The sequence below is a fragment of the Rattus norvegicus genome, chromosome 14 (genome assembly GCF_021556685.1).
Source record: "Rattus norvegicus strain SHRSP/BbbUtx chromosome 14, alternate assembly SHRSP_T2T, whole genome shotgun sequence".
NCBI classification, from domain to species: Eukaryota; Metazoa; Chordata; class Mammalia; order Rodentia; family Muridae; genus Rattus; species Rattus norvegicus.
Window position 1 is genome coordinate 16,142,272 of NC_141547.1, and position 12,727 is coordinate 16,154,998.

The 12,727-nt window shown below is 39.8% G+C and overlaps 1 protein-coding gene across 2 annotated transcripts in view; it reads left to right on the forward strand.

The window, feature by feature from the left end:
• Rchy1 (ring finger and CHY zinc finger domain containing 1) overlaps positions 1-12,221 on the forward strand; it is a 15,792-nt gene extending 3,571 nt beyond the window's left edge. Inside the window, 8 exon segments of one of the 2 annotated variants that reach the window (NM_001007618.1) lie at positions 1,920-2,039; positions 2,262-2,377; positions 7,086-7,164; positions 9,392-9,436; positions 9,543-9,601; positions 9,683-9,709; positions 10,670-10,790; positions 11,592-12,215. In NM_001007618.1, the coding sequence (NP_001007619.1) occupies positions 1,920-2,039; positions 2,262-2,377; positions 7,086-7,164; positions 9,392-9,436; positions 9,543-9,601; positions 9,683-9,709; positions 10,670-10,790; positions 11,592-11,720 (696 nt within the window). In that variant the 3' untranslated portion in view covers positions 11,721-12,215. 2 annotated transcript variants of the gene reach the window in all.
• The last annotated feature ends 506 nt before the right edge of the window (positions 12,222-12,727 follow it).

Consider the following 12,727-nt stretch of genomic DNA (forward strand, 5'->3'; position numbering starts at 1 on the left):
CATGGAGGCATTTCCTCAACTGAGGCACCTTCCTCTCTAATGACTGTAGCTGTGTCAACTTGATACACAAAACCAGCCGGTCCAGCTTTTTTTTATTTCTCTGAGAATGTCTTAAGTTTGGTTACCCCCCCCCCCCCAAATTTATATTTATTGCATCCTATGCAATATTAGTTATATGCATCATGATTAGTAAATATTAGTGAAGTTAAAACATTTTGTGTTTAGATGTTGTCTTTTTTTTTTTTTTTAGATTTTTTTTTTTCCGGAGCTGGAGATCGAACCCAGGGCCTTGCGCTTGTTAGGCAAGCGCTCTACCACTGAGCTAAATCCCCAACCCCTAGATGTTGTCTTTTTTCCTTTTAAAGATTTATTTATTTTATATCTGTGAGTACATTGTTGCTGCCTTCAGACGCACGAGAAGAGGGCATCAGATCGCATTACAGATGGTTGTGAGTCATCATGTGGTTGCTGGGAATTGAACTCAGGACCTCTGGAAGAGTAGCCAGTGCTCTTAACCACTGAGCCATCTCTCCAGCCTTAGATATTGTCTTAATCAGGGTTTATATTCATGCACAAAACATCATGATCGAGAAGCAAGTTACGGAAGAGAGGGTTTATTCAGCTTATACTTAATTCCACATTGCTGTTCATCACCAAAGTCAGTCAGGACAGGAACTCACCCAGGGCAGGAACCTGGAGGCAGGAGCTGATGCAGAGACCATAGAGGAATGCTGCTTATTGGCTTGCTCAAATTGCTTTCTTATAGAACCCAAGACTACCAGCCCAGGGATGGCACCACCCACAAGGGGCCCTCCCACCCTTGATCACTTATTGGGAAAATGCCTTACAGCTGGATCTCATGGAGGCATTTCCTCAAGGGAGGCTCCTTTCTCTGTGATAACTGCAGCTTGTATCATGTTGACACACAAAACCAGACAGTAAAGATGTTAAGGCATATAAATGATTTTTCCCCCTGGAAAATTTTAGATGCTGAGATTAGGTAATGAAATTAGCACTTTGCAGGTGCTAGGCAAATAACTTCCACTAAGCTACATCCCAAGCCTGGGCATTTCTTGATATAGCAGTGTAAAAAAATTAAATACTCATGAAGTGACCTAGCAGTAATGATGTTTAAATAATAAAGAATACATTTCTGTATATTTCTTTCCTTATAACAATTCCAGACGGGTATAGAGCCTCTGTTCCATGTGGTTATTTTAGAGTCAAGTTTTTTTTTTCCTGTTGTATTATTTTGATGTATTTTAAGGCATATGATCATGTGTGGGATCCAACTGTAGATTAACTGGGTAATGTGCTCAGGAAGTAAGGAGCAGATTTCAGTGGACAACTGGCAGTTATCAACATTCTCCAAACCCGTGAGACGGGGTGTGTTGATGCCTGGCTTTAGTCCTAACACTTGGGAGGCAGGGACAATCTGATCTTTGAGGCCAGGCTGTTCTACATAGTTCCAGGACAGCCAGGGCCATATAGAGAGATTCTATTTAAAAAACAAACAGTGGGTGTCTCTTGTTTTTTATATTTACTGCATCCTCTGCAATATTAGATGTATGCATCATGATTTGTGAAAATTTTGTCTTTAAATGTTAAGGTATATAAATGATTTTTTTTTCCTTTTTCTGACAATGTCTAAGAAGGCGTTACCTATCTTCTGTTTAGGCTGAGAATGAGATTTCGGTGTTGGTTTTTGTTTGTTTGTTGTGTTTGAAAGTTGTACTTAGAGTTATTCAAACAGATATTGAAGGGGAAGATTATTAGTGTCAAATGTGCCAGGAAATGAATGCCAGCCACGTATCTTCTGGTTGTAATCTGTGACCTTGATCCAGAGAAGGAGGAAGGACGCCCCTTTCTTTGTATTAACTTGTCTTCTTCTTGTATCCCCTTTGCTCCCTGGGTGTTAGGCACCTTGTTGTGACAAGCTCTATACATGCCGGCTATGTCACGACACCCACGAAGATCATCAGCTGGACCGCTTCAAAGTAAAGGAAGTGCAGTGCATCAACTGTGAAAAACTCCAGCATGTAAGGCTTTATGGCATCAGCCCCATTCTTTTTAAAGGTTTAAGATGGACTGAAAAACATTTAATCAGAAGTTGGAAGTGAGACTTAACTCTCTGAGGAAGCAACATTGTTGTTAGATGTTTAAAAACATAAAGTAGGCTAAACAAACTTTAACATAAATTCCGGATGTTTAAATAGTTTTTGATAAAGTTCTCAAGGTTTTAATTACTGTGTCCCTTTCAGGCCCAGCAGACTTGTGAGGACTGCAGCACACTGTTTGGAGAATATTACTGCAGTATTTGCCACCTGTTTGACAAAGACAAGAAGCAGTATCACTGTGAGAGCTGTGGGATTTGTAGGTACTGTGTATAATGTGTCCTTTTTGAGTTATTGTCAGCACACTTGGGCAATCGTGTATCAGTTAGTTTTCTGTTGCTGTGATAAAACACAAGATGACCAAGGCATCTTAGAAGAGAGTTTATTTGAGCTGTGGTTCCCAAGGGTTAGGTGTGAGATGGTGGGGACAGTTTGGCAGCAGGTGGCAGGCATGGTGGCTGGACCATGAAACTTGAGAGCTAATGACTTGAGCTGTAAGCAGGAGGCAGAGACTGAGAACTAGCAATCACCTGAGCCTTAGAGGTCATCCTCAGTGGCAACCGTCCTCCAGCAAGGCCATACCTAAACCTCTCCAAACATCCCCACCATCAGGAGGTCGACCATGCAAATGCTGGAGCTTGTGGGGACATTGTCATTCCAACCAGTACAGACAGTTTACAGAAGGAACTTGTTTTGAAATAGGATTTCATTGCTCTTCCCTGCTGACCTTGAACTCAGAGCCACCCCGTTTCCTGAGTATTGGGTTTAAAGGCCTGTACCAGTTTTGTTTTGTTTTCTTGTTTTAAGTGAGATCATTCATCTAAGATACAGTCATCTGAAAGTCATCATCTGATTTATTGCCTATAAGCTCATTATTAGAGTTCAGTGCAATGATTCCTTTTTGTTTTTGTTTATTTTTGAGATTGTAATTTAATTATATTTCTTCTCTTTCATCCCTCCATGCCCTCTCATATACTCATCCCCTGTCTCCTTCAAATTCCTGGTCTCTTTCCATCAGTTGTTACTGCATGCATGTATGTATTGGTGTGGACATAGATTTCCTAACTATAACTTGTTGAGTCCATACTATGTTACTCATCTGTATGTTTTCAGGGATGACCATTTGGCACTGGACAACCAGTGGATGTTCTCTTCCCTGGTGGGGAGCACCTCTCCTGCTCCCCACTTTACTGAGGTGCCTGTAGTTCTGTGTGTAGGGTTGAGGCTTGATGGGCTCTTGTGCAGTTTGGCATGTTCATTGGTGTCTTCATTGTTGAGGTCGTGTTAGGGTGGTCATGATGGTGACACTTTATGGGTTCATTCTTTTTTTCTTTTTTTAATTTTATTTTTCTTGGATATTTTATGTATTTACATTTCAGATGTTAGCCCCTTTCCCCCCTTGTATCCCCCCCTCCCTTCCCCATGTGTCTATGAGGATGCTCTCACTCCCACTCATCCACTCCAGCCTCAATGCCCTGCATTCCCCTACACTGGGGCATTGAGCCTTCACAGACCAAGGGGCTCTCCTCCTATTGATGCTAGACAAGGCCGTCCTCTGCTACATATGCAGCTGGAGCCATGGGTCCCTCCATGTGTACTCATTGGTTGGTGGTTTAGTCCCTGGGAGCTCTGGTGGGGTCTGATAGGTTGATATTGTTGTTCTTCCTATGGGGTTCCTATTCTTCCTATGGTTCGTTCTTCTGTCTCTCTGTCTCTTATTTAATTGGGATGATTTTGCCTTGAGAGAATGCATTCTGGATTGTCATAACCAGGAACAGGATAATACTATAACATTTACTGGGGGAGAAGCCAAAAATGCTCGAAGTCCTATAGTGTGCAGTTCCTGTCATAAGAACAGTCTGGTCCAAAATGTTCGTAGAAGCTGGGTAGAAAAGCCTATCCTGGAGTGTAGTGTGTTATGGTACCACTGCATTTAGCTTTTTATTTACTTTTTGCTGTTTTGGATGAAAAAGGAAAAGCTCTACAAAGAAGGTGTTTTCAGAGTTACTACCTCTGTAGTAGATGATGCAGTGCTTTGAGCAGTACACAAAGAGAACTGAAGGACCGGAGAAATGGTGGTGATTTCCTGTACTGTTCTTCGAGTCGTTGCTACCATCCTTGTCTGAGTTCCCATTGCTGGCATAAAGTACCCTGACAAAAGCCGCTCAAGGGCAGAAGTGTTTGTTTTGGTCTCCTAGTTCTGGCATACAGTCTATCATGCAGGAATTTGAGGCTGCGGTCATGTTCCCTGCACAGCCAGGAGCCTGAGAATGATGAGTGTGCTCTGCTGCTTAGTCCCCTTTCTGTTGTACTGTCCAGGAAACTGGCCAGGGAGGGTGCCACCACTGTAAGTTAACACAGTGGGATGATTACCCAGAGATATGCCAGAAGGCCCATCTCCTGAGGGATTCTAGATTCTGTCTAGTTGACAACACACCTATTAACCATATCATTCTAGCCTCTGGGCTAGGATTGTCGGTAATAATTAATAATTAATGTGAGTGAAATGCTAAGATTCTAGAATAGCATAATGTTTTAAGATACAGGAGAATAAGAACATTAAGATCCCATAAAAGGGGCTGCTGAGATGGCTCCATGGGTAAAGGTGCTTGCCACCAAGTGTGGGTTTGATCCCTGGACCCACTTGATGGAAAAAGAGAACCTTCTCTGATATCTACACACTTGCCATGGTATACACATGCACCCCATCTTCTCACCCCCACATGTATACCCACATGGACTTGCACGCGTGCGTGCACACAGACACACACACACACGCACACACACACAGTAAATATATCAGATTTATAAAAAGGTTCCATGTAGGAGGAGCTACAGTAGTCAATTGAGCTTCCTGGAGATGGCCCACTATTTTGCGTGGCTGCGATAGGTAAATCCTGGAGAGGCATGGATTCACTTAGAATCAAGAATAGAATGTGCCCTCTCTTTATAGACTAGTAAGTAAAGGCTGCATAGGTTAGAAAAGGAGTACAGTGAGCTTTCATATTTTACAAACATGTAAATTACACTAGGAAGAAAAGTAGGCTTGGAATAAATTAATGATAAGAGAAAACATTCATTTTATGTTAGGTCCAGGGAGGAGGCCACAGGTCTTGGTGTGTAAGCTCAGGAACAAGGAGTGGGTGTTTCTATTACATTCAAAACTGTGCTTTGAACTTATCATGAGCTTATGGAATGAAAGATAGATAAAACTACTGCTTTGAATTTATAATCAATAATCCTGCGATAGCTCCCTCATGTGTAACATTTTTTTCTGTTTTTGAATTCTTTTTACATAAAGGACTTTGTATTAGGGGGTATAAAAAAGCTAAGAAAAATAAAGTTGTTGAACTTGCTTGCTAGAGCTTTGCTCTATCCACCTAATGTCTGTCTGTCTGTCTGTCTGTTGTTGGAGCTTTGCTCATTGGAGCCTGCTTTGCTTCATCCAATGTGTGTGTATGATTTTTCTCTCTTTGCTTTTCTTTCTTGCTGACCCCCAAAGAGTTACAAAGTTCAGTTTCTTGCTGGTCACAGACAGTACTGGCCCTGGATAGTTAAGTCTTGCTCTCACCAGCACTTCCAATGCTGGCCCCGTAAATTGTCTGCTACTATTGTCACTGCTCCAGTTACCTCGGACTGCATATTTACTACTCTTCAGATAACTGTGGTGTTGAAGCTAGCCTTCAACACGGACCTTATGTCCTTTGGAAGATCTCTAATAAAGAAAATGTAATAGAATCATACAAAATTTTATTCTTTAAGACAGAATTTGTTTGCTTGTTTGTTTCTTGAGACAGGCTTTCTTTGTATAGCCTTCACTGTCCTGGAACTAGCTCTGTAGACCAGGCTGGCCTTGAACACACAGAGATTCACCTGCCTCTGCTTCCCGATTACCGGGATTAAAGGCTTACATCACCACTGCCTGATTTAGGACAAAGTTTATAAAAACGAAATTGGGCTGGTGGACAGTAGATATATTGGCTAAAGAGTTTATAAATGCTAAGTTTAATCTTTATTCTTTCTCAGGACTTTGAACTTGATGACTTTGCTTGTAAATCTCTAAGAATGTTGTATTGCGTTTTTAAGTTTGATCATAGTCTTTATCATATGAGAGCAAAATTTTGAAAAGTCAAGTAGTATTGAACATTTAAAAACACATATTTATTTGTTTTAGTTATTTGAGACAAGGTTTCTCTGCTTATAACTTGGTTGTTCTGGAACTCACTTTGTAGACCACAGACTAGAGAAGTAATTCTAACGTACATAAATGAAAAAGATGACTAACCAGACTGTATAAAGATTTCTTTTACATTGATAAAGGGCAAATAACCAGGCAGAAAAATGAGCATAGCATAGCAACAGAAGACTCACAGAAATATAAACATTTCTTTATATTAAAGAATAGTCCTTTGTCATTTGGGAAATGAAGTTAAAGTGGTGTAATTTTTACATGTGCTGATGTTCAGGTTGTGAGGAACATGGATCATCACTGTCTGTGGGAATGCAGCCAGCAGTCTTTGGAGGCTCAGGTTGCCAGTATCATAGTTGATGGTCCCTCTGACTCATTAGCGTCACTTGTAGGAATCCTGAAAAATAATCTAAATTAAATCAGTAAGGAAACATTGTTGAACATGATACATCCATACCCTGCACTGTTAGGAAGAGGTTTCCTGTGGACAGATGTCATAGCCGTTGGGATGGATATATTAGTAAGTCCACAACAGTACATTAGCATTGTGTAAGAAATAAAACTCAGATTTTGTGCCCATCCTGTGCGTCTGTTTCCCTCTTTAAGAAGAAAAGAAGGCTTAGAGTGTCACTCTGCTTGTGGTATTTACCTTTGACCCTGGAGACAGTAGTCTCTCCATATTCTTAGTGTGGTTTGAATATTTTTACAGTAAGCCTAAGTTTGGGCAAATTATCATGTAATTAAAAAAATAATCTTTTGGTCTTCATGTTATATTTTGTTAGGATTGGTCCAAAGGAAGATTTTTTTCATTGCTTGAAATGTAACTTATGCCTAGCCATGACTCTTCGAGGAAAACACAAGGTACGTTATGCAGTTTGCATAATTTAAGAAAAATGTAATGGTTTTGAAAACCAGCTTAAATTTTAATGTTTTGGAAACATGCAAAAATTTTCATATATTAGTAACTTCAACTGTACTTTTTGCTTTCCTAAGAAGCAGAATTAAGTAGGTAATATAAAATATACATATATATAAGAATCTTGGGTGCACAGTTTACTCCTGTAATGTAAGACTGCCCACAGCAGTTATTAGCACGCTACTGACAGCTTCTTAGTTAGGGTTTCTATGGCTGTAGAAACACCATGACCAAGCCACCTTGGGGAAAGAGAGGTTTGTTTGGCTTACATTTCTGTATTATTACATTTCCATATTGCTGTTCGTTATTCAAGGAAGTCAGGATGGGAACTCAAATAGGGCAGAATCTTGGAGCTGACGAAGAAGTCATGGAGGGTGCTGCTTACTGGCTTGCTTCCTCCTTTTTGCTCAGTCTTCGTTCTTAAAGAATCCAGGACCACAAACCTGGGGATGGGACCACCCACCATGGGCTGGGCTCACCTCCGTTAATCACTAATTGAGAAAATGCCTTACATCTGGATCTCATGGAAGCATTTCCTCAACTCATTCTCCTTCCTCTTTGATGACTGTAACTTGTGTCAAGTTGACGTAAACCAGCCAGTACAGCTTCTCAGTTGCTTTATTGATTCTTATCATTGATACTGCTTCTAAGATTAACTTTAGAAGGGAAAAGGTTAAGTGATATAACCTATTTTCTAAGGATAATTACTATTCTTTGTATTTCCTTTCATGATTAAGACTTATAAATGTGGATATAGGAATTTTATTGTAATTCCAGACCCTCTCCCTACTTAAAAATAGTCTATATTTATAGTACTGATTCTATCTAAGAATTTAAAGAATGAAGGGTCAGCAAAGTATAAAAGTACAGGACATTCCAATGCAGAGACTAATAATAGCTTCCTGTCTGAAGATGAGACAGACAGACAGACACAGACAGAGGTCGGGGAACGGAGGGAAAGAATATATAGACATAAAGAATATTTGAAATAATTTAATAATCAGTGTGTTCTGTAGAAGATAAAGTAAAAGATTCTTGTAGAAATACAATGTTAGGTCTGACTCGACCTAAAACTGTAGAGTAGTGAGGAAAGTCAGCATGACTAGTGAGCGCTAGGGAGCGATAGCTGAGACTCAGAGTGAGGAACTTGATGAGCAGAGTGTGGGTTTGTTAAAGACTGAGTCTGACTTTCAAACCTTGGGGCTGTGAGCAGAGTAAACTGGCAGAGATTGTGGCACGTGCTTGCAGTCTTAGCACTTGGCAGGCTGAGGCAGAATTGCTATAATAAGTTCACGGCTCACCTGAGTTACATAGAGGCCCCTTTGCTCAAGGTAAAAATTAAAAGGCAGGCTAATGATGATAGCCCGGAGTCAGTGGCCTCATGGGTTATATTTCTCTGGCTCTGTTCTGGTTTCCAGAGCATATACAGAATCCATTTGTGTTCACACATGCACACGTGTGTATACACAGTCATCCCATTTCATTCACTTAGCAATGCCATGGACTGCCAGAAACATCCTAATTACATAGATGCTAGGGTAGGTGGGTTTGGTATATATGGAGTGTACTTGAGAACAAACATTAAATACGTGTTAGCTTCATTTTATAAATGGAGAAGATTAGACTGCAGAAATGCTTGCTTGTCTGAAATCGTAGATGCCATTCATAAATGGCAGGGCTGAGATCATAATCCAGATTTTTCAATTCATTTTTTGAAGCATTTTTCTCTGCATTAAACCCTGTTATTTTTAGAAAGCTATATATGTTCTCTTATTCTTTTTAAACATTTTCAGCTATTATTCACTGTTTAAATATTAGTAAGGGATCCTGGCTTCTACTGAAAACAAGGGGATCACCTGTGGCTTAGTGTTTCCCCTGTCTCCTTCTATAGAACCAGACATGTCTTGCCACGATCAAAACTCCTGACTGCTGGCATTCTAACTTAGTTCACCTCTGGGGGTCAGCTTGCCGGAGTGGGGTCTCCTTCCAGCGTGTTGGTTCTAGGGATTGAACTCAGGACCTCAGGCCTGGTGGCAAGTCTTTACCCACTGAGTCATCTCACTGGCTCCTTTACTTAGTTTATTTTATTGTATTTATGCATTTTATTAATTCTGTTATAGTTGACATTTTTATATCGATGCTTTTGTTAATGTAAGCTTCTCCTTTGAACAGTGTATTGAAAATGTTTCCCGGCAGAATTGTCCAATATGCTTGGAGGTGAGTGTGGAATATTTTTCACTTTGGGAATCTCCTGTTTTGAGTTTGAAGTACTTGGGTGTTACTGGTGTCTTTATGCAAGCACTAATGGCTTCCTTCCTTTCAGGACATTCATACCTCCCGTGTCGTTGCTCATGTCTTGCCATGCGGGCATCTCCTACATAGGTGAGATGAGTTTCTTCTGCTCAGAGTGTGTGCAGGCGATGGAACTTTCCCTTTACTGAAATGTGTTCTATTTTCTTTCAGAACGTGTTATGAAGAAATGTTGAAAGAGTAAGTTTTTGATGAATTTAAAAGCTTACAGTTGGGGCTGGGGATTTAGCTCAGTGGTAGAGCGCTTACTTAGGAAGCGCAAGGCCCTGGGTTCGGTCCCCAGCTCCGAAAAAAAAAAAAAAAAACCAAAAAAAAAAAAAAAAAAAGCTTACAGTTTTCAGATGTTTGTTTTTGTGAGAGGGTGGTGGGGTGGGCACACACGATGGCCGGGTACACTGTCTGGGTTTGGTAGATACATAGACGGCAGTGAGGAGAGTACATGACTGCTGTTTAGCTGAGCGTGGGATGATCTTGGGGAACCGGACTGCACCTCTGCTCCCGTGTCCTTACCATGCCTACATACTCTCACAGTGAGAGGCAGCAAAAACCTCTTGTTTTCCAGCCATATATACTGGGAAAAGCACTGAGGAATAGGGTCCAAATTTTATTAATTTGGTATATCGATCCAGCAATGAACTGCAAAGAAAACCAGTACATTTTCCTTAAACCTGGAACTACGATAAGATGAGCAGTAGGAAAGAGTAGAAATGCGTTTCCGTTCTACTGATGAATGAGCAGGAAACTTAATAACTAGACAGGGAGCAACGTTTGAAAGACTTTGGAAAGGAAGTAGCGCTGTGATTGGGGTAAATTTTAGGAAAACCAGTTCTTTGCATCAGAGTCCTAAGAAATGAAAGGTGCTTAGTAATGAATAGTTTAATTGGTATTTTTAGGGAAAGACATAGTTCTACAAAGAATAGTAACAGTTCTTCTCTATTTTAGAGTGTTAAGGATGAAGACTTATTATGTAAAAGTATCAGAAGATACTGAATCTAATATTTGTCGTTTTTAGCATGGAGTTTTTTCTGGTTCCTGAGACATTAAGTCGAATTGTAGAGTAATACTCTGGAGGCTGTGTCCAGTGTGCTGTGTCTTCTGTGTGTCCGAGTTGACGTAGATCCCACTTACTGTCTCTTGCAGAGGTTACAGATGCCCATTGTGTATGCATTCTGCCCTAGACATGACTCGGTACTGGAGACAATTAGACATTGAGGTAGCACAGACTCCTATGCCATCCGAATACCAGAACGTGACCGTTGATGTGAGTAGAATCCATGTTTAGAGCTTTTTAGGTTTCTCGGTGATATCCTTTCTGACTTTTGCCTCTTTGCTTAAATTCTAAAAATGACTGCTTTGACATAGTGGCACTGTAATTAATTAAAGCAGGGAGAAATGATTTAAATAATCTTTGTTATATTGATATCTGACCAGGGGAGGAAAAGCCCTAAGAATACCTTTGTGTGGTTTCTTTCAACACTAGGTGGCAGGCGAATACTTCATTATGAATTCTTGGCAGCTGGCTTGCTAAAGTCAGAAGTGGATTCATTGATGTTTTGTTTTACTTGTGCCTCACTTTAATTTTCAAGAGCCTCTGACTTTAGAATTTTCATTTAGAAAGTCTTGTTCTTGAATTCATTCCTGATGCATAAGCCTAAAAATTAAGCAAAAAACATTCCAATTTATAGACATTTCAGTTTTATTAGTTAAGGTAAATTCTGAATGCCAGTGAAAATAATGAAGTCATCATGTGTGTTCTGTTTTTAAATATTAAGTTTTGCCTAATAAGTATGAGGTCTGAATGTACCCATGTTAATTTTCTTGCTTGTATTATGTATGCTTTTAGGAACTATTTTAAATTGAGTATTCTGTGCTTAGATTCATTTTCTGAATTCAAAGCCATTTAATTACCTTTAAAATACTCATTGGAGAAGTGACATTTTCACTTCAGAAACGTTTAGATGTGTGTGTTTTCACATCTTTTATCTGACTTTCAAATGATTGTCAGTGCAGGCAGTGTCACTTGTAGTTACACGGCTTAAAGTTCTTACTCTCCATTTTTCAGATTCTCTGCAATGACTGTAATGGACGATCCACAGTCCAGTTCCATATCTTAGGCATGAAATGTAAGCTTTGTGACTCCTACAATACTGCTCAGGCTGGAGGCCGCACAGTGTCCATGGATGAGCAGTGAGAAGCCTGTCCTTGGCTGGAGAACAGCTCTGGGATGTAGATGAAGCTCTGTGTGGAAGACCCCGATGTCCGGATGTGTCCTAACTATGCGTAGAGATGTTTGTACCTGTCAACAGATCATACCTATACACCAAGGACTCAAGATCTCAGATGGAATCAGAATATCACTCACTGGATGAAGCCTCTGAGTGTGTGTTGATTGGAAAGTCACTTAGTGTCAAGTTTTGAAGCCAATGATGTTTGTCCCAGATATAGTCACAGTCATCGAAATATTTTATATTTTCATGGAACTTTAAGTGACACTATGCACGCAGACTTAATTTCTAGTTCTTGATAGAACTACATTCAATTTTAACTAGTCTTTGATTTTAAGGGCTGTACTATAATTTTTAAGTTCTTATTGTTAAAATCTAATTACATGTGCTTTTTAATTTTCTGACAGTCCTTAGGATCCTATACATAAAATTTTATGTAATAAACTACTAATGAAATTGTACTGAAACATTGTTTTACAGACTTTTCTCAAGGTTTATTTTTAGCTCTGTTGTGACAAAATACGCCATTTTATCATGTGAAAGACATTCCCTGTTTTGAGATTCTCTCATGGATGACCGATTTGGGAAAGTAGTTTATAAAGTAACAGAGCTCTTCCAAAGCTTTGAGAATTCTTTCGGCCTGCCAAAATTACTTCTCCACAGAGTAATTTATTCAGTCGGTATTTTATCAAGCAGATGTAAGCCAGTTGTGGTTCTAGACGCTTTATAAAGGCAGTGAACATTAAATAGAAAAGCTCCTGAGGTACAGTCTGCTGTTCCTCATATTTGGTCAACGTACTCTGTTTTATTAATGCAGGCAGTTTGTATCGTCAGTGTAGACATGGATTATTTTCTAAATTCTCGGAAGCAGGAGATAATGAATAGGATGAGACATTCCTGGAAAGGGCTCTCATTTCACACTTTTCTGTGCTTGTCTAAAAGAATTAAATATACCTCAGTTTTAGGACCAACG